The sequence below is a fragment of the Trachymyrmex septentrionalis genome, unplaced genomic scaffold (genome assembly GCF_001594115.1).
Source record: "Trachymyrmex septentrionalis isolate Tsep2-gDNA-1 unplaced genomic scaffold, Tsep1.0 scaffold37, whole genome shotgun sequence".
Lineage (NCBI taxonomy): Eukaryota > Metazoa > Arthropoda > Insecta > Hymenoptera > Formicidae > Trachymyrmex > Trachymyrmex septentrionalis.
The window spans coordinates 3436808-3458096 of record NW_017305536.1 but is presented as its reverse complement, the minus strand read 5'-3'; the positions used below and the strand labels follow the sequence as shown (position 1 = coordinate 3458096).

Genomic DNA, 21289 nt, shown 5'->3' with positions numbered 1-21289 from the left:
AAAATGAGACTAAAATAGGTTACGCCAACACGTGCAATAACAGATGATTGAGTAAATACAGGACGCGATATTGGGGAAAAGTCACCGAATCATGATATTCGATTATCCTACTTATATCATCATTATTTTGTCGATATTAAATTGTCATCTTAATGGTACTCACCTTTCCGTCAACTTTGACCATGGTCTTGCCATGGCCCGGATAAATCTTGTACCCGCTGTACGCGCACAAACCGATCCTGGAAACATCATACATAAATTAATTATGGACATCGTACTGGTATGTTGCACGGTGTTTCTCTCCTGGATATAATGGGATCGCACCGAGAACATCGGATGTGTATTTTTCATGAAAAACCACAACTTACTTCATATTGAAACGCTGCAGAGAAACGCTTTCAACAAAAATGGCCGATCTTCCCGTCCAACTCCACGGACATGCGCTGATGTGCAAACAGGCCAAACGCCATTAGATCTGTTCATATTATTTGCACTTTTTGCACTTAGCATCTACGCTTTCCTTCTTTTTAACGTTTGAATTGTGAAGCACATTCACACTTTCATATACACACACACACACACACATCCGTTCTCACACTTTTTCAGTTACACTTATACTCATTTAGGCATACATATTCCGCGACCATATGGCGCGTTCTCACGAACACTATACTCAATTGCCTATCTAGATACACTCTCATATTATTCATTCTTTAACCATCCTCGTACACGACATCATCACTTTACAACCTCACGATAAGATATTGTATGTGCTAATAAATAAACGTTATTACTTGTGAATCCGTATGCCATCAATTACCTACATTCATTATATGTAGCAATTCGCTACAATTCGGACGTTAAAAAGAGAGAAAGTGAAGATTCTGAGTGCAAAAAGTGCAAGCGCCACAACGCGCGAACAGACCTCATGCCTACGGGTTATATTTCATTTGTGCGTTTTGTCGTACGACAAATTTTTCAAGCCTGTTGATTGGCTATGGAATAGAAATATCCGAGGACCTCTCTGTTCTGTACACATTTGTACGACCAAAACGCACAAATGAAATAGCATCCTACTACTGCGTGACTGTTGCGTTTATTCAGCAATCAAAAGATTTTAGAACTATTCTAGAATAAGAACGTGATTGTATGCGTTTTAGAAGCGTAATTCTTCGATTTCTGTAAATGAAATTGGCAATCCATCGGCCAAAAGAAGATTGTATGCGTTTCTTAACAGTATATACTGTTTCGAAGTTTCGTCACAGTATATACTGTGGTTTCGTGATCTAATTTGCATTGTAAACAACTGGTGAGTATAAATAAAATAGAAAGTATATATTAACTCGAACACCAACTTTTAAATTCTCTTGCAGTACGTGAACACTGTATTTTGCTAGGAAGGTGTATGTTCTTTTGAGAATACAATGGTGATGGAGGAATCAGATATGGAATTAGCTTCGGAAAGTATACCGGTTCCTCAGATACAGGAGCCAGTAGTCGATACAGTTAAACGTAACAACAAACCGGGCGTTTCGCGTGGTAAACCAAGACTGAGAAAGAAAGCGTTGCATGCCTTGATACTTAAGCAAATGGAGTTTTATTTTAGTGACGCTAACTTGAACAAGGATCGTTATTTGTCAGGACTTTTGAAAGAGAATCCTTGTAAGTATTTCTTCTTTTTTACTTTGGTCTAAGATAATCCTTTGATTTAATTGTACCTTTTCTTAATTATATTAAATCGAAATTCTAGTTGTAATTATACTGGTCTTTTAGATGTGGAACTTGAAGTATTCACAAGATTTAATAAGTTGCGCGAGCTGACTACAGACACAAACAGGATAGCTAAGGCTCTACAGGGATCGACTATGTTGAAAGTATCAGAGGATGGTACAAAGGTCTGTCGATTAACACCAATTCAGAAGAAAGAAGATATTGATCAGTGTACAATTTATGTACAAAATTTACCTCCAGATGCGGATCACGACTGGTTAATATCTATTTTTTCTAAATACGGATCAGTAGAATATGTCTCGATTCCACGTTACAGAAGCAACAGGAAGATAAAGGGGTTTGCATTTGTGGAATTTGATAAGCCTAGCAGTGCTGAAGAATGTATTAAGGTAAGAAAAATAGTATTTATCAACGGTCATCTAATATAAAGTCTGTTTGCATTACATGCACACTTTTTGCATTCAGCATCTTTACTTTTTTTCTTTTCAACGTCCAAATGTATATCTATCTCATTTTAAGTTCAAAAATTTTGGGGAATTTCAAGTAACGCGAATATAATTATAAGACCTATAATTACAGATGTGGAAGATGATAGTTATAATTTCCATCACACTTAGTGACATGATATAGTTTAATATTTTATTTTACAGACATTCCGGAAAAAGAAAGGTGTTTTGCCATCATATATATCTCCGAATGAGTTATTAAGTATAACGACATTTGATGAACCTAATAAAGATGCAGTAGTTGAAGTAATAAATTCAAAAATTAAGACAAGATTGAAAGATAATGAAAACGAAAAGGCATCCAATGAAGAAGTGGGAAATATTGGCCGTAAAGGACTTCGTTTGAAGAGACTTATGACAGAAGAAGAAGAAATTGAAACTAAAGATAACATGCATGAAATAGATATAGGGGATAATACTAGCAAACAAAGTTCTAAAAAAAGAAAATATTCTTTGGAAAAATCTGTTACAGACGAAAGCGATGTTAAAGTTAAGAAAAAGAAAAAGGAAGCTGCTGACCAAAATATAATAGATCAAGATGAAGGAAAAAAAAAATCAAAATCTGAATCTGAAGACAAGAATAATACTCTTGATAATGAAACAGATGTGGCAGATAACAATGGCAAACAAAAATTTAAAAAAAGAAAATATTCTTCGGAAAAATTGTTTGTTGCAGATGAAAATCAAGAAAAAGACATTAAAGTCAAGAAAAAGAAAAAAGCCATGGATCAAAATATAACGTATCAGAATGAAAAAGAAAAAGTACTAAAAGAAGATTCTAAAGATAAGGATAATATTTGTGACAATGATATAGCATATAATAATGATAGACAAAGTTTAAAGAAAGAAAAATATGCCCTGGAAAAATCGCTTGTTGCAGATGAAAATGATGTTAAAGTAAAAAAAAGAAGAAAAACTGTAGATCAAAGTACAATAGATCAGCAAGACGAGAAAGAAATGGTGACAAAAGAAGAATTTGAAGATAAGACTAATGCCTATGATGACGAAACAGATACAACAGGTAATGGTCGACAAAGCCTAAAGAAAAGGAAACTTGCTCCAGAAAAATCATATATTAAAGACGAAAGGGACAGCAAAGTCACTGGAAATAGTATAGAAAATCAAGAGATTCCGAATAAAAATCGCAATAAAGTTACAGAAAAAAAGAAGAGAAGACTTACAATAAATGATACAATCACAGAAGATGACGGTGCAGAAGCAGTAAAAAAGGAATGTCAAAAATTAACGATAAATTCAAATAAAAATGAAACAACAGAATTGGAATATTCACATGAAGGCGACGACAACGACGAGGCAAGTGCTTTATTACAAACTGAAAAACATTCCACAAGCGATTTCGGCGCAAGAAATAGCGATATCGAGGAAACTAGTGATGAAAGGAAGAAGAAAAAGAATAGGAAAAAGAGAAGTAAAATTCAGGACAATGATATTTGTAGTAAAATAGGATTGCAAATAATGGCAAAATTAGATTGGAAACGTCTTAGAAATAGATATTTAGATTTGCAACGATATAAAATGAAACAGCTAAAAGTGCATTTGAGAAAAGCTGAGGTGGAACGAGACGGAATTATAAAAAATGGATATCACGATAAAACTGGACAGACTAATATATTGCATGATAAATCAAAACATAAAAACGATAACGAAGCACTTGAAGAAAAGTCTTGTGGACGTGTTAATTATGCGCCAGGAATTATAGTAAAAATTGAAATGGATGAACCTTGCACAGATACGCAAAGTTTCAAGGTACATTTATATTATTAGAAAAAAAAATTTTTAGTTAAATGTATCCTTATAAATTTTAATAAGAACTTTTATAAATGTAAGGTATTATATACATATATATAAAGTGTATTTAAAATTTCAGATGGAGTTAAAAGACAACAATTCGGTAAAATATGTAGATGTAATAGCTGATTCTTGTGAAGCCTATATAAGATGCGATACAGCAGAAGCTGCGCAAACATTTGCACAGCAGAGTTACGAAGGAAGACATTTAACTATTTTAGAAGGTAAAAATATATTTAGAAGGTATATCTTACATATTACGAACAATATATTTGTTACCAACTTTATGTGCTAATTTTCCAGGTGATGAAGAGAAATTGTATTGGGACAAGATAGCGGAAGATAGGATGGAAAAGTTGAGTAAAAAGAAAAGATTCAAGCAAAGGGGGCGTGATAAATTGCTCAAACGAGCAGAGAAAGAACTTGGGAAATGTATAAAGTTTGATCAAGATTAACTTATGATATTATTCAACTTTGTATAATTCACTTAAGCTTAATTAAGTATATACACACATATGTTCCAAATGCGCACATCCCAGTTAAACACATTCACTCACTTCGGCCGATGTAACTTCTCCAATGTACCACCAATGAGAACATATTATTTCGTTTTAGTCAGTTAACGATGTGTTTGATAGAGACGCTGTAATACGAGAACAATTTGAAAACTTCTAATTCATAAGGGTGCTGATATACACAGATCACTTTATGGTGTGATAAAACAAGCATTGATCTATTCACATAGGCTTTATGCTTGTGAATCTATATAGGTTTGTCCGCGTTACTTGCACTCTACATATTAAGCTCTATATCTTCGCTTTCTCTCTTTTCAACATTTAATGTCATAGATCTTATATAAGATCGATATTACCAACAATATATTATTAAAGACCGACATCCTTACGAGAGTTTGCGTCCTTGTTAGTATTGAAGTGATTAAGAATAAAAAACTGATAATACTGTTAATTTTTTTATTTATTAGTTCTGTAGACGTATTTATAGGTGTACATGCTTTAAAACTCAATAATATTCGATTTTCTTTAAAATTATGATTTCAGTGTTATCATCAAAGTTTGATTATCAATAGAGGTGATAACTGTAGACAAAAAATCTATCTTTGTAATTTTTCGGCAATATATAGGATATTATAGTTTTACAAGTATGCATATTTATTTATGACGCATTTATGTAATAAAAAAAATCATGAATTTAATAATGTGTTAATCAAATATTTATATTAATAATTAATTTGTTATTAATAATATTAATAACAAATTTATATTAATTGACGATAGTGTCAGCGTTCTTCAATTACTTTCGGGTCCTTTTTATACCACCGAAAATTTGTCTAGGGTTGACGGTCTTTAATAGTATTTCGTCGCTCTCTCTCTGAGTACATAACATGGAGCTGGTTTTGAAGAGTTACTTTGATTTTTTAACATTCAAAAATAATAATAATAAAACTATAAACTGAGGACACGGGCCAATATGTTTCAAAGTCCTATAGTCCTTATATGGTTTATAGCTAATATCGTCCCTGAATTCAATCGTTCTATGGCTGCATTCCATTTAACGCTCGCAATGCTTGCGAGCATCGTTTGTCTTTGTTTGATAAACGACAAGGATGAAATGATTCCACGAGCGTTGTGAGCGTTAAATGGAACGCAGTCTAAATGCTATAAAACAAAAGAGGTAGGGATGATGGTTGGCAAAATCATTCGATATGTGCAATCTGGCTTAGGTCTGATATATAAGATCAATATATAAGATTTATGTCGAATATATAGTGTTTTCTATAACTGAAATAGTATACATTACTTAAAGTAAGATCAACCTTTCATATTTCGCGAAAGAAAAAGAGTTTCAGTGCAATCTAATACTATCAGTATATGTACAGTGTGTGTGTCTAATAAAAAAGAAATAAGCAGATCTTAAATCTCGTTTAAGTGTAAACATTTCTTGAAAATTTCAAGCAACGCAAGTAAACCTTATATGTTCCAATACATAAAAGTATTGCATTAAAATTGAGGGACATCATATTAGAAAATAAAAGTAATTTAAAACCTAAAAGTGTATGCTTTCATTATTAGGCTGCGAAGTTTTCAAATTTTTCTCATATCAAGTTCACATATATTGTATACATGTATGTACATATATATAAATAATAGTATCGCTATTAGTACATTGAAATCATTAAAGAAAATTTGACAAGATTAACTGAGTAAATTGTATAAAATATTTAATCATTTTTATCATTTACAATGTTTATCATTATAGTACATAAGATATTATTCTAACATTAAAATATTAATTTTAAATCTACCATCTTCCTCTCCCTCCTCCTCGACCTCCACCCGAATTGAAACGATTAAATCCACCGCCTCCCCCGCGACCTCTAAATCCTCCACTGCCACCTCTGTTTCCGAAGCCACCGCCTCCTCCTCTTCCGAAAGATGGTCTGCCGCCGCCTCTACCTCCTCCTCTGCCTCCACCACCTCTTTTCATGACCCTGCCACCACCACCACCTCTTTTTTGTTCTCCAGGAGGTTTCGGCAAAAACCTCTGAAGAGGCAGCAGTTTTGCTGGGTCGATATATAACTATAATCAACAGACAATGACATGTAGAATTCGTATACAAATATTTCTGGGATGTATGACTTCATATGAAGATGACTTGTATGATACACACACATAAAGATTCAATAAAATGACCCAAGTGGTTTTTGAAATTTTTGGAAAAAATGAAATTTTTCCTTAATTCTGACACCCTGCATCTTTGATACTAAGTTGTTTCAGAGAAATGATTAATTGAAATTTCGTGAGGAATTTGTGCGTCATTCCTTAAAATCTTTTAGAACACTTAATAACCATTTTATATTATGAATGTTTCTATCTAATTTTAATGTTATAATACCTGAACATCCTTCTGGAAGCTAGAGGCTTTTACATTTTCCGATAATTTAACAGACACATAGTAGTCCCGAATGTTCCCGAATATTTCGTCTATTTTCCCAATCTGCTGTTTATTCTCTGTGTAGATCGGAGCATTGAAAAAGGGTATCTGTTCAATGTCGACTTTAAGAACTAAATCATTTTCTACTGTCCATGTGAAATGTCCTAACGGCGTTACTGTTTCTGGAGGACCTTGATCATACCTACAATAAATTTGCAGTAAAAAAACATTTAATGTCTTGGAGTTTTATTTCTGACTTAACCTAATTTTTGACAAATTTGTCTGACGCATTTTATGCAGGTTATTATTACAATATTCATAAAATTACCCTCTGCTTTTGTCGAAACCACCAGGACGTCCCCTATTAAATCCTCCGCCTCCACGACCACCCCTAAAACCACCGCCTCCCCTACCACCGCGTCCACGGAAAGACATAACCTCTTACAGAAGCAAACTATCAACAAAGGTTTCTACACTATCATACTGACTAGAAGTAAAATTGTTTTGCAAAATTTATAAACCTTTCATATTAATATTTTTACATACCTCAATTGAATAAAAAAAAAAATCGTATTTTCACGTAGATATACCGAACGTAAAATACACTCCACGTGCGACACGTGTAAATTCAGTGCAATTCAGCGTACATTGGTACACATTGGTGCAAATGGGAAAATTCTTTCCGGCAAAACTTTCGGTGCGCTGCGATGCGCATAGTGGAATCAAATCACTATACGCATGCATATAACGTGATAGCGAACGTCACAAATTACGTGACTATTTTTAAATCATGGCACTATTTTAGTGGTATTTTAGAGTTCTTTATTTGAATAGGAAAAAGAAAAAATATACAACACGAGTGAGCTTACGGAAAATGATGAAAGATTTTGATAAATCTTTATGATGAGACATCTCAGCAATTTCACACAAATAATTATACGAAAATATATCTATATATCATACGCAAAAAATGGTCAAATAAAAAACAGATAAGTTAGGTTTTAAAAAATAGAAACCTTTATTTTATAATGCTTGTAATTGTCCTTCCAATCAGAATAGGTAGCAGATATAATAATAATAACAAGATTTAATTTCAATTAAATAAAATAATTCGTTGAGTTACATATGTTAGTTTATTACTATATATAAGTAAATCACCGCAAATATTAATTAAAATTTGTAACAAATTGAAATTCAGTAATACAAATAGTTACCTAAGTTCTTACATTAGATATATAAAAATATTAATTAGTTTTTAAAATTTCTTTCTAGATAAAACCCAATATTGTGCTTGGAAATTCGGATTGTCAGGATCTTATAGAATCTATCAGACTTTAACAGAAAGTACTCTTATCAAACAGCAGATTTATTTAAAAAAATTCTTCTACGGCGCCAATCAAAATTATTGCGGATGGTCGGTGCTTTTAAGTAATCATCAACGGAAATGTATTTCGGTCCACCGAAGTTATCCAATAAGGCGATTGTCGATATATCCAATTGGGCGAAAAAGAATTTGTGATCTGTGCAAATAATACAATATAGCTCTATTTTTATCAATGTAGATCAATTTTAATTTTGGATTAATTTAATTTCTGCATCTTTTTAGTTTAATTTCTGTATCTTTTTTCTAATTCTTAGAAGAAGATAAAAAGTATAAGTTAAAAAAAATATAATTTATAAATGACATTAATAAAGTTTTTATCTACATGGTAGAAATGGACATCAATAATCTTAGTATACAATAAAAATAAAATTCTTTAGGTAATATATGGAGAGACTATAGGCTGCATTCCACTTGGCGCTGCACTTGTTGTTGAAATTAATCATTTCACTTTTGTTGTTTATGAAATATTAAATAAGCACAAGTGTGCTTGTAAGTGTTGCAGAAGCCAATTGAAATGTACCATTTATAATTTTACCTGCGGGAGGATTACGTAATTTTGGATGACGATCGAAAAATAATTGTTCCACAACTTCGACACTTTCATTTTTCACCTATTAAAACATTGAATATGTTAGCGACGAATAAAAAAATGTAAAAATAACGCACAATATATGTATAAATGAATGATTTACTGACCGCTTTAATCTTTCCAGTTAGAAGGATTCTAGCACATCGCGGGTCCATCGGATCATATCCTTTAGTCTTGCAATAGTCTCCTTGAGCTAATGATACGAACACAGTCGCGTGATGATTTTTCTGTAATCGTGAGCATATATTAACATGATATATTATAATTATAATCAAAATCTAGATGAGACAGATGAGTTAGAGTTACTTAAAAAATTTTGATATTTTATATCAGTTAAAAAGGACGTGATATTTTTTTCAGTTTGATAAATAATTGTTATCGTGTCATGTTTCGAATTAAATAATTATATAATTTAATTTGTTTTCAAATCAAATAACAAAATTCTATGTAATTAAAGCTATGGTTTATCTCATGATAAGACAGTTATTAAGATTTTTAAATATAACTTATATGATAAGACAGTAATCAAAATTTCTTTTAATTGTAGACAACATGATATCAAAACGTGATATGATAGCGATTATTTTGTAAATTATATTTGTGGAAATATAATCAATTATTAAATCTGCTCATTTCAAGCTGGAAAAGATGTCAAGTATTTTTTAATTGATAAAAAATATCAGTATACGCAATAAACTTTAGTAACATTTTCTGATATTTATACAATGTAATTAAAAAAAATTGTTGTTAAAATCATTTTGATATCATGCACGTATATTTTGTATAATTAAAAAAAATTTAATTATTAACTTATCAACTTAAAAATATAATTATCAGATTGATAGGTCTTTTGCATCACATTTTAATAGGATTATTGTATTATTCTTTACATTTTTCAACCTCTATAAACTCTTTGTAAATGATTTAGATAGTATAAAATGTGCAGTACAATGTATAACGTATATATATATAATATAATGGTTGTGTTTCAAAATATGCGTTGAAAACCTTCAGATTACTTTGCTATATATTTTCGACATTGGCAGTGAATTTTGGAACACAGCCAATGTATAGTACATGTGTGACGACCAATAATTAGATTCCAACGTTGGAACAATACATATATTAAATAAAAGTATCTAGATACAGTATCTAGATACTTAATTCAGATAAGCCACTTCGACCAACTCCGATTAATTTTAATCAATGATTAGTCCACTGGAATTGATCAATCGCATCTGTTGTTAAGCGAAATGATAAATACAATTTACCAATTCCAATAGACTAATCGTTGATTAAAATTAATAGTCGGAGTTGGTCAAAGTGGCTCTATAAATGTATTATATTATCTAAATCTTTATAAGTGGAAATACATGGGTACTTTTTTGTATGGTACTTTTTAAATTTATTATAGATATACGAGGTATTTATTTATACATTTTATATCATTATATTAGGAACTTAATTTTTGATTGTTATATAAATTATAAATTATCGTTTTTCTCTCATTTTTAACTTTGCGCAAGTGCTTTTATTTGGCTTCACCGTCTAAGTTATTTTGGTTCTTAGTATTTAATAAATAATAACTAATTTAAGGCGAACTAAAAAACCTAAACAGAGAGTGGTCATATGTGATGCGGTAAAAACAGTACGCGACAAAAATCTAATTTTTAAATTTATAAACAAATTATACATTACATCAACAATTGAAAAATAATAAAATTTGTTTATGCAGCTATTATTTGCCTTTTTATGTCTTTTCCCTTTTTTTGTTAGAAATACCTGAAAAGTATCTAAATTTTTTAGATGCTTTTATATGCTGTACCTGTACCTACCCAGATAATTTTTTTAAAATATATATATCTATATACTCATATATATAAGTAAATACTTTTTCCATACAATACCTATATTTGTACCTAAATACTTTTCAAACGGTATTTGTTCCAACACTCGATATAACGCTATCAATACTTACAGCAAGATCTTTAGCAGTATAGTCCAAAGGAGTGAGATACATGTATGGTATTCCAGTACCGCCTCCAACAGGCCCATCGGCGATGGAGGCCAAATTTGCAACGGGAAAATTTCGAATATCTTTTCTTGTGCTTATCGTCGCTACGGCCGCCCAATCTACCAATACAAAGATCCATATATTGTACTATAATACTGAATGCGTAAATAGGTATATTAATAGTACATAAAGTGCTGAATCATTTTTATAAAACACATATCCCTTTTCTATGCAACAAATTACAATTCTGATCTTTTCAGATGAATTTGAAAAATTTGTAATTTCTTTGTCCTCTTCTGAAAATAACATTCTTATATTTACGACTGTACAAGAACAACATAGTAGAAAAAAAAAGTATCATCATGTGACATTTCAAAATACGTAATTTTAAAATCACGTACAGATGGAACAATCCGTTATTTACACGTTTTAATTATTTATATTAATTTCATCATGTAACGTTGTAACATGATTTTTTTCAGCAGGGGAAGTAGTCTTTTTTTGTCGTGTTTGTATTTGACAGTGACTCAAGTTTATTAGTTGATACCAAATCAAATATCTGGCATGAGACCAGAATATCAGTATTCTGTTGAAATAAGCAGCAACTGTGTACGTACGAGTATATAGAAAGGAAGATGCGTATGAATGAAACGCGATAATTTAATATAACATGTTGTTTCAAGGGCGTTTTTTATCTTACTTCTGTTTTTCGATGATTATCTCGATACGCGTATCATGATAAAATGATGCAAATTGTGTAGTTTGCATTCATTTACAATATTTATATATTTAATTAACTACAAGTGAGATATCGAACAAAAGCTGTTTGCACGCGTTAATAAAAACATTTTAAACAGACTATTCCTTTCTTATAAACAGATATATTTTATACTAATGCAAAATTGTAGATATTAGAGTATGTCAGCATATATAATCTTTGTGTATGTGTGTGTTAATATATATTTTATTAAATATGTATCAGAATGTCAGCTTATATAATTCATAATGATAAGCTTTTATATACCATTTTACATAATTATCAAACTTGAGTAAATTAGTTTTTATCTTTTTAACAAAGTTAAATTAAAGTTACTAATCTATAAAATTAACTTAGTCAAAAGTTTCATTAAGATTAAATTAGCTGAAAATAAAAATGTAAGATTTTAAAATTAGATTAAAATCTAAATGATAAAACAATTTGGATTATCAAGTAAATTTAATATTTTATTTGTTAATTAAGTGTTTTACAAAATAAGTTAAAATCAATAGTTAATAGAAATTAAAATTAACCAAGTTAAGTTAAAAATTGTTAACTTTTTAATTTTATTAACTTTTAACTAATTAACTACTCAATCTTGATTACTTTATTAAATAACTGTTATTTTATTAAAACTTATTATGTAAAAACTTATTATTTGATAGGTGCTAATGCTATCACGTTGATATTACCAGCTTGATTAACGATGTATCTTGCCATTACGGCCGGTGGTAAATTCTGTAATGTATGAGTATGACTTCTCAGCTGAATCTCTCGATCATCGTCGAATCCGATTGAACGCGTCGGGAACTCGACAGATTTGTATAACTCATTCTTCGTCTTACTTGTCTCAGCGTTCTCTTGAATTTTGTTCCAGAATGTATCTTTCACTTCATTTAAGTTGTCTGCTTCACTCAGTAGAACGCATAGAGCGACGATGATTGCGATTAGCGACATCATGATATGCGCTATGTATATTTTACGATGCGTAAGCAAGACTATGCTCAGCGCTATTTCTCTCAATTGAGGTGAAGTTCGGGAGCAAGTGCGCCTTATAAATGGGTAATGCTGACTGCGCGCGCTTTACAAACTTAGCAGCAAATAACGAAACTGATGATAACTGATTTTTGTGACTTGCGCGGTGAGAACGGATTCAACAAATCAGATTCAAGCTCGTATCATTGTCACGTACATTCAGCAAATTGCTATGCGACGTGACAAAGTTTGAAAGAGATATCTCTGAATTTAATCTTTTCATAATATCGCGTTATATATATTTTTTTAAACTATCGATATCATGAAAAAGAACCTAGATACATATCGAGCAGAAGTCGACTTTAATCTGCATTTAATGCGTCTGAATGTTATCTTCTCGTTACGACTCGAGTCTTCGTGAAATGGAATCCCCATGAATTTTTTAACTCTGGATATCATTATAGTTGATCATTATAGATTGATGACATTTCGTTGTTTTTCAGGAAAGGCAAATGAATCGTTCACCCCGACAGTTTCATATAATTTTAGAAGACCGTTTGTGGTGTCTGGTTGTGGTGCAAGGTCGAAGAAACTGGTACGCCGGCCGCTGCGAGGCACTCTGCTCGATGTGGGTCGTCGTCTAACTGTTCTACGTACCGTTTCTCCGCCCCTGACTCTGTATATCCTTCGACAGCAGCAGCAACAGCGAACGGACACTTACACGATGATATCCATATACCCCACGCTATACATTACATCGTACGGTAATGTTAGCGGCAATACGATCGTGATAGCACGCCCTTGTTATTTCTTCTTCATCAGAGAGAATCTCCCTTATTGTTATTGAAATTTTTTGGAAACTAAATTAGTATACGCGAAACTTTGTATTACAGCTGTATAGGCTGAATATTTTGTTAAATTCAAACGCGAATATTCTCTCTGTAGACCCCCATAATATTATTTAATATTTTAAGAATATATATTCTTAGAATAATGTACATTTAATATTTTAAAAACATGCTTAAAATATGAAATAATATTCGCGTTTGAATTTAATAAAATATTCTTATATTGTAAATAAAATATTTTTCTCTTGAGTCGTTCATATCTGGATTAATTTTCGTCACTTGTACAGGTACAGAAAAATTGTTAAGTAATTATTCTTACGTATACTTTAACGTCTTTAGAAAACATTTGTAAGGTTTTGTATTAAAAACAAAGAAAGGATAGAGAACCATTATTTAATCAAATGCTCTTAGCATCGTTATTATTTCAAAGAAAAGAAATGAGTAAGACACGAATGGCCCGATCGTGACTTGATATTAAGAGTTCACCGTTGTATGCGATTTAATAAATAGTTTTTAACGTCATAAAGATAAAGCTTTGTAAAAACATTTGATAGAAAGTGTATTTTAAATGAAGAGCGTTCGTTTGTGTTATCTTCGTGACATCCGCCTTTTACACATTTTGTAAGTAAATGCAGATTTCCGTTATCCTTTTATCTTATTGAATACCACGCCGGATTTTAGCTATCGCCTCTCTGTAATCATTCGCTTCCTCCTTTCTTCTTTACCTTACGGATGACCGCGGCGTGTTCTCCTACTCTTTGGGTCATTTGGAGCGAGATCTTCCTCCACCGCATGTCCTCTTGCCATCTCTTCGTCCTCCTGCTACCGTCCTGACGACAAGACTGTTCAGTCGTTATACGACCTTCATCCAGGGTTACGTTCTTTCCCGCGGCTCTGATTTATCGTTTTTTACCTACGTTGATTGCATCCGGAAGAAGCGATTTTTCAACAAAGTCACAAACTTACGCGATTGCTATGTTTGATTAAACATCAGATGTTACATCAAAAATCGTGTGTGGATAAATTAGTGAACAATTACAAAAGCAGGAATTGCGAGAAGCTGAAGGGTGGCCTCGACCCGTCCGTGACCTTATACTGTTCTTCCACGTAATCGAGGTATAACAACTCCTCTTTTGTGACAAATTATTTGTTATATTTATACAATTAATAATAAAGCGTTTTTCGATGCAATATTTGTGCGATATATTCGTCAAGTGACTAAATCTAACAGTAAAATTAAATAGGGACCTGAATCATTTGTATGTTAATGAATAATTTATGTTTTTAATTCTCTGTTTGGATAAAAGTTAAAATATTTAACAGGTACCGAATCGTAATACAAATTAAAGAAATTTATCATTTAGAAAAAAAATACTAATTGGTATCCTCGAAATTTACATGCATATTATTTATATGCCTCGCGAATAAGCCATCCTAAATCGAAAACGAAATGATCATGTGCGCAAAACATTATTGTGATTCTAGAGGTGCGTAACTGAAATTACACAATTCGAGGACAAAACCCCGAAACAAAGTGGGTCACTTGATACTGACCAACATCACCTGGCGCGTCCTATTCACCATGCCAGAAAATACCGAGACACCGGGTCACGACCATGAACGTTGTTACAATCCGTGTTATGAATAGTGAACGGCATTAGATGATTTTAACGGGCGAATACATGTCACTATGCAACGTTATTCGACCTGGATATTAAGAATGAATTACACATTTTTCAAACTAATGAAAAAAATTATAGATTGTTCTAGATCGCATTTATAATAAAAGTAATACAAAGAATTTACCATTAGATGATTTAGAACTTGGATAAAAAGTTATTTCTATTGCAATAAGAGAAGTAATATTTACTGCTTTAATGGAAATGTATTATAAATTGTATGTATAAAAATGTATTGTAAAATAATGATATATAAAAATCTCAATTTTTTGTATAAGTATTTTAAATAATTTAAATATTTAAGATTATTTATATAAAGTTTCATTACAATGCAGAGATTAGTTATTCTGTAAATAAACAATATTTATTTATTTATTTATTTATAAAACAATCTCTGTATCATAATAAAACTTTGCATAAAATATTTCGAATATTTAAAATACTTATACAAAAAAATTGAGATTTTTGTTATTTTTCAAAATTTTGCATATTATAGTAATAAAAAATAACAAAATAAACAAATTATAAAAATGCATTGTTGAATAAAAATAGAATGTTATAACTACTTTTGTATGTATATATAGTTTATTTAAAGTATAAATAAAGCATAAAGTACTAACTTATTTATATAAAAATTGGTGTAATACATTCTTAAAACTATATGCTAACAAAAAATGATAGATCCATAGAAATTAGGAGGAAACAAAACGGATTCGTACGGAAAATGTGTAAAAAGAGAAAAGAAAAAGACGGCACGATGCCGGAAGACGAGGAGAGAAGCTACTAAAACCCGTTATACATTGAAACGGAATTCCACTTGACGTAATATAGTCTACTGTCTTATACGTTACAAATTTATCGGAACGTCTATGTTGACGTGCGAATTTGCATTTATCCCGTATATAAATCCTTACCAAATTGGCGCATGAATGTACTGCATATTTATCTTACTCGCAATCGATCAAACGGACCTTGTTCAGAATAATGGCCTTACATTTATAATTAAAGTCTCATTTGGCACTATGTTACACCGTAAGACACATGACGCGCGTTTACAGTAATATTTCCGGAATCATTCACAGCTTATTACTATATCTAACAAACTAAGCTATAACTGCACTGTAGTACACATGTTCCATAGATAAACGTGTGTAAGTGGAACACAAATTTAATTATGTCGCAATGTTTAATTATACTGGATGTAGGTCGTATGTTTTTTTAATGCATTTTTTTTCACTGATATGAAATGCAACACCCGCATTTGAAATTGCGATAAGAATTACCGTCGCTTAAATACTAGTACGACGCGAAAAGCTGGCGTGAGAAAATAAGAATAAATTAATGAAAAGGAAAGCTTATAGATAATTGTATTGCACAGATATTGTGAACTATTTATCATGCCATCGGATTAATCATAAGCACGATTTTCCAGGCATCATATGTAAGAGATGCGGAGACGGCTGTGGATGCTCCTCGTCCTTCTGGTATGTGTGTCAGGTGAATACCTGATGGGCGGCCACTTGGACAACAATGCGGGGTCAACGACCCGGTCCGGTAAAATCGACAGCTCTTCCGTGTTGGGACGTAAAACACGTCTGGACGACCTTGACCTGGATCTCGTTGCGGCAGAGAGCACCGTTGCTGCTGGCACTGAGACTTCAACCGGCGACGACGGTGTTCCACGTTACCATATCCCGCCTTTCGCCTTCAATGGTGGCAAACCGTTCTCTCTGGAAAAGGATCCGATAACCGGTAAGATCGACTTTGAGAAGGCACCGCCTGTCAAAGCTCTCAACTACACCGGTCGTTATCGCGAGCGAGAGGACAAAGAGAGCAAAGACGGTGATGATAACAGGGGTGCTGAGGGGAGTGTGTACGCAAGGCAGGAAAAGATAAGGAACAAGGATAGGAACGGCCCAAACGAGATCACGCCTAACTTTCACGATTTTCTCAATTTACCCGTTCATTATTCTTCGGATAAATATGGAAATGATAAGTACCCGTTGATCTCGAACTCGTATGCGAATACGAAGGTACAGAGCGGCACCAACAGTTACAGCACGTACAATCATAGACATTCGGAGAGCGATCTATATGTACATCCCGTCAAAAGTTATCCATCGACAAAAACGAGCACGTACAGAACTACGACTGTCAACGATCTTAAAACGAAAGAGACAAGCACTACGAGTCCTTTAACGACTTTCGCATCGCCGATCACGACAAACTCTGCGCTTTCTACCTCAACCAAAGTACCCGTTGTAACTACGTGGAAGCCGTTCAATACTGCGATCACATTTCATTCAATCGACCGTTTTGAGGCGGAAAATGAGAAGAATCTTTTACCAATAGAAAAGTTACATGCTTCCGCTCACACGGGATCTTATCGAAATTCAAGCGACGTTTCGACGAAGTTTCCAAGTGAAGGGACAACGGATAAGGCGCCGGTCACTAATCGTTATAAGGATCAATCGAATCTTGACAATTTGGTAGTAGCCCACGAAATGAAACCGCAAAACGAAGAACATAAAGAGTCATATGATATTTACGAGTCAAACGGTGAAAGTGCCGATAACAATGAAGACAACTATTCCTATTTATGGTTAGATTTATTAAAGGAAGATGACACGTCGACATCATCTACGACCACTTCCAGTACAACGACGTCGACGACGACTGCAAGCATCACCACGACGTCGACGGTTCCCAAGTCATCAGCAGAAACCACGACGTCGACTATGGTTGCGCCTTTGCGTTCCGTATCTTCGACGCTACCCACGATCCAAAAAGACGTACCTGCAAACAAACCATTGCAATTTCCAACGGTATCGCACCATCCGATTAGCCCATCTTCGCCCTTCAACAGATACAGACCGAATCCGATAATCAAATTTAACGATGAACCAAACAGAATGGGAGCGCCAGTGATAGAGAGCACGAGTAACATCGTGATACCACCGGATCAAAATACGGTGTCCTTTGTTCTGGGAAATCGCCAGAATGTCGACGGTGGTTATTATTCGGTCGGAACAGCCGTTGGAGAAAATCCTTACGGTGGCTCGTCTGATACCAATATATTCTGGCCGCTTCGTAATGATCCACACAATCCCTCGAAGGAAGTCAAACACGAGCACTTGCCTATTTTCGTTTCCGAATTGACTCCCGACCGCGTTACGCAGAAGTGGTCCAGTCCTAGTCCTCTGAAAAACAACAATGAAATTAGTCCGACAAGATCTCAAAGTCCTCTTCTTGCCGTTACGGTAATTCAAGATACGAAGAACGCAAGTAAAGATTCCGGCTACGTAATTTTCCCGGAAGAAGAACAAACGAAGAACAAAAATACATTGAAGGAGGAGCACACTGTGATCATAAATGAAGCGGATGGCAGCATTCACGAGTTACCGCCTAAAATAACATTGACTACGTCGACGTCAATGAACAAAACAAAGTTCAATCTTCCCGCGAACGTCGTCGGAAATATGCCACAGCTCGCCGAGGATCTGATGCCACCCGCAGAGAGCACCAGACCGCCGTCAAATTATTATTATTATCAGTTTGAGCCGCCGAGGCCGAATCAGATGAGGCCACAGAGATTACCTTTGCCGCCGCGTATCAAGCCGCACTTAGGTCCAGTACCTCCAATGGACGTAAGGAAACGTCCATATCCAGCGGATACGAAGCTACCTAACATTTTACCCCAGTTCCGACCTAACGCGAAAGCATCGCATGGTCACCGTAGTCCGGATGCAGTAGGAACGATGCCGGCCGGGCAAAGTGCACCCACGAGGATCAGACAGCCGTTGCCGGTTCATCCGTCACGAAGACCTCTGCCGCTACCACCACTCTCGCATCTTCAGCGTTTGAATCCACCACCGCCACCAATCCACGCGGTCAAACTGGCCTTTACGCCAACTTCGAAGGTGGACGGTGCCATCCTATCTCACGAGATGGATCCGACGATACGAAGACTTCGTCCCCCGGTACTGCCCGGGATACCTAATTCTATATCGCGCCTGGAAGAGAACGCGCCGTCGAATAGATTGCTCCCTCATGGTGGTGATGGCGAGGGCGGTGAAAGCAGAAATGAGGATCGGGGTAAGAGCGAGATTGCGGACGAACGCGAGAGTGAGGGTCCGGAAAAATATCCGGAGGAACCGCCAATGACACCGCCTAGACCGCCGTTGTTCCCAAAACGTAGAACGGCGGATCCACCGCGCGTCACGACCCTGCAGATGATACAGCATCATGGTGAATTCGGCGACGTGGGTGATGAGGCTCAACTGGCGCAACCCGTGGAACCTGTGCTCGCGCACGAAGCGGAGCGCAGAAAATCGGACAATCACGATCCGTCGGAAATACCAGAACAACCCGTGTACGTGGTGTACCCGGTCAACACCGCGGTCAACATACATTCGGACGATTCCAATGAGAAAGACGGCAGCGTCGTCGTAGGTACGCGAGGCCCTCAGCGACCGCTACCACCTGATACTCTGCTGCAAAACGAACAGGATGATACGCATACCGTCTACAGTGGCAGACCAGTTGCCTTGGACTTCCCCTATCCGCTAGAACGGCCCGATCCATCGTCCGTCTTTCCCGTTGGCGTGAAGGAGACACCCGTGCTGATACCCAGCGAACAGCGACAGCAGCAACAACAGCAGGCTTCCGCCGCGATCGCGAACGAGCGAGAGAACGAGAAAAACGATGTGGTGAATGTAATTCCATATTTACAGGACTTCTCACCGTATCGAAAGAAGAACGATGCGGCGATCTCCGTGACGTTGCATCGCATACCACCGATCGCGACGTCGTCGTCGAGCTTGATGTCAACCGCGTCGACGTCGACCTCGACGCCAATCGCTTATGTTTACACACCGACGCACACGTCACATCCGGCACATTTTGACAAAGAACTCGATGTCGATGATGATGCTGTCGCAAGCATCGACGCGAAGCAAACAGAGCTGCTACCCTCGCAGCAGCCGTCCAGCTCTTCCAGCTCAGCACCGGCACCGCAAAACTTCATGGCTCCTTTTGTGGCTAGTATGAGCGCCGAAACGCCCAGCAAGAATGGTTGGAGTGTCGTCGTCGTCGAACCACCCGCAGGAGCGGAGAAGAAATCAGATAGTAGTAGCGTCGAGGAGAAACCTGCCGACTTGGAGAACGACATGCAGACCGAGAGGAATGAGTTCGATGCTGATAATTTTAAGCCGCAACTCTTCGGTGGTTTCAAGCCGCTCTATGAGTTTCCCACAGAGGACGTGGAACGTCACGACATCACTGATATGGACAGCGAGACAAACATGCCCAGGCACTCCAAAGAAATGTTGCCTGTACCTGATAGAGGATAACTTTTAAAGAATATCGACCACTTCATTTCTTTTCTCTTGAGTTTTGCTCTCGGACATTTCGCTCGCACTCATTATTACTCTTCTCGCGTATATGTAAACGAAAACGTAGGCGAAAGCGAAAACGAAAGGGAAACGTATGCGCGTAGTAAAGAGTATGAAGAGCGAATGTCTCTGTGCGCTACTCGATGAAAAGATTCTTCGCGATAGAGTTAATTCAAACAGTAGAAGACTGTACTTTATTTTCATTCCGCTTAATATATAAGAACGACGCGATATAAAATGATATATGATTTATGCAATGACTAGTATTTGTTAAGCTATGATCTGCGGTAGCATTAACATCAGCTATTGAAATACGTAGAAAATATTGATGCACGTATCGCTAAAAATAAACGTATCGAAAGTATTAAAACGAATAAAAATATTAATATAAGTTTTTTATGGACAATACTTTTGTAATGTTTATATTTATTGAGTATTCCCATCATATACATAAAAAATCCAAAAATTAAACCTTACACTTTCTCACGTCATTTCTTACTTATATTATTACATCGCAAAATTTTTATGTTTAAACAAGTTAGTTATATATATACATTATATATATGTATATAATGTATTCAGTATATTTTTAAAAACATTTCTTTTCTTATGCAAACGTGTAAAGATTAAATAGTCTAAAAATTATTCTGA

General features: G+C 34.9%; 5 protein-coding genes across 8 annotated transcripts in view; 2 read left to right on the top strand and 3 right to left on the bottom strand.

Annotated features, from left to right (window-relative positions):
* LOC108750459 (60S ribosomal protein L24) overlaps positions 1-466 on the bottom strand; it is a 1991-nt gene extending 1525 nt beyond the window's left edge. The window contains exons 1-2 of the mRNA XM_018489909.1: positions 369-466; positions 164-239 (exon numbers count right to left, since the gene is read on the bottom strand). Of these exons, the coding sequence (XP_018345411.1) occupies positions 164-239; positions 369-373 (81 nt within the window). The 5' untranslated portion in view covers positions 374-466. The remainder of the gene's footprint in view (positions 1-163; positions 240-368) is intronic.
* A 644-nt stretch (positions 467-1110) lies between these two features.
* Positions 1111-7135, top strand: LOC108750789 (la-related protein 7). Of its 4 annotated transcripts, XM_018490526.1 has the most exons (7): positions 1111-1309; positions 1374-1662; positions 1774-2120; positions 2382-4004; positions 4126-4270; positions 4350-4507; positions 7085-7135. In XM_018490526.1, the coding sequence occupies exons 2-6, from the start codon at positions 1425-1427 to the stop codon at positions 4499-4501; spliced, it is 2505 nt and encodes an 834-aa protein (XP_018346028.1). In that variant the 5' UTR covers positions 1111-1309; positions 1374-1424; the 3' UTR covers positions 4502-4507; positions 7085-7135. The 4 variants fall into 4 exon arrangements, with proteins under 4 accessions (XP_018346028.1, XP_018346030.1, XP_018346029.1 ...); XM_018490528.1 differs by lacking the exon at positions 7085-7135 and having other exon boundaries at positions 1402-1662; positions 4350-5019; XM_018490527.1 differs by lacking the exon at positions 7085-7135 and having other exon boundaries at positions 1398-1662; positions 4350-5019.
* LOC108750791 (H/ACA ribonucleoprotein complex subunit 1) lies at positions 6261-7700 on the bottom strand. Its single transcript, XM_018490529.1, has 4 exons — positions 7546-7700; positions 7328-7453; positions 6961-7201; positions 6261-6644 (listed from the first exon to the last, which is right to left on the bottom strand). The coding sequence occupies exons 2-4, from the start codon at positions 7432-7434 to the stop codon at positions 6366-6368; spliced, it is 627 nt and encodes a 208-aa protein (XP_018346031.1). The 5' UTR covers positions 7435-7453; positions 7546-7700; the 3' UTR covers positions 6261-6365.
* A 565-nt stretch (positions 7701-8265) lies between these two features.
* On the bottom strand, positions 8266-12835 carry LOC108750463 (protein CREG1). Its single transcript, XM_018489913.1, has 5 exons — positions 12436-12835; positions 10951-11105; positions 9080-9199; positions 8919-8994; positions 8266-8519 (listed from the first exon to the last, which is right to left on the bottom strand). The coding sequence occupies exons 1-5, from the start codon at positions 12701-12703 to the stop codon at positions 8353-8355; spliced, it is 786 nt and encodes a 261-aa protein (XP_018345415.1). The 5' UTR covers positions 12704-12835; the 3' UTR covers positions 8266-8352.
* A 1595-nt stretch (positions 12836-14430) lies between these two features.
* On the top strand, positions 14431-20863 carry LOC108750836. The gene is made up of 2 exons (XM_018490637.1): positions 14431-14682; positions 16678-20863. The coding sequence occupies exon 2, from the start codon at positions 16694-16696 to the stop codon at positions 20594-20596; it is 3903 nt and encodes a 1300-aa protein (XP_018346139.1). The 5' UTR covers positions 14431-14682; positions 16678-16693; the 3' UTR covers positions 20597-20863.
* The last annotated feature ends 426 nt before the right edge of the window (positions 20864-21289 follow it).

What these genes read in the sequence shown, in the direction of transcription:
- LOC108750463 (XM_018489913.1), bottom strand. Translation starts at nt 12,703, where the DNA reads ATGATGTCGCTAATCGCAATCATCGTCGCTCTATGCGTTCTACTGAGT. An exon ending in ATACTGCTAAAGATCTTGCT is followed by an intron (nt 9,200 to 10,950) that starts GTAAGTATTGAT and finishes TCACGATTACAG; the next exon opens with AAAAATCATCACGCGACTGT. An exon ending in TAACTGGAAAGATTAAAGCG is followed by an intron (nt 8,995 to 9,079) that starts GTCAGTAAATCA and finishes ATGTTTTAATAG; the next exon opens with GTGAAAAATGAAAGTGTCGA.
- LOC108750836 (XM_018490637.1), top strand. Translation starts at nt 16,694, where the DNA reads ATGCGGAGACGGCTGTGGATGCTCCTCGTCCTTCTGGTATGTGTGTCA.
- LOC108750791 (XM_018490529.1), bottom strand. Translation starts at nt 7,434, where the DNA reads ATGTCTTTCCGTGGACGCGGTGGTAGGGGAGGCGGTGGTTTTAGGGGT. An exon ending in GGTTTCGACAAAAGCAGAGG is followed by an intron (nt 7,202 to 7,327) that starts GTAATTTTATGA and finishes AATTTATTGTAG; the next exon opens with GTATGATCAAGGTCCTCCAG. An exon ending in GCTTCCAGAAGGATGTTCAG is followed by an intron (nt 6,645 to 6,960) that starts GTATTATAACAT and finishes TGTTGATTATAG; the next exon opens with TTATATATCGACCCAGCAAA.
- LOC108750789 (XM_018490526.1), top strand. Translation starts at nt 1,425, where the DNA reads ATGGTGATGGAGGAATCAGATATGGAATTAGCTTCGGAAAGTATACCG. An exon ending in ACTTTTGAAAGAGAATCCTT is followed by an intron (nt 1,663 to 1,773) that starts GTAAGTATTTCT and finishes CTGGTCTTTTAG; the next exon opens with ATGTGGAACTTGAAGTATTC. An exon ending in ACATTTAACTATTTTAGAAG is followed by an intron (nt 4,271 to 4,349) that starts GTAAAAATATAT and finishes CTAATTTTCCAG; the next exon opens with GTGATGAAGAGAAATTGTAT.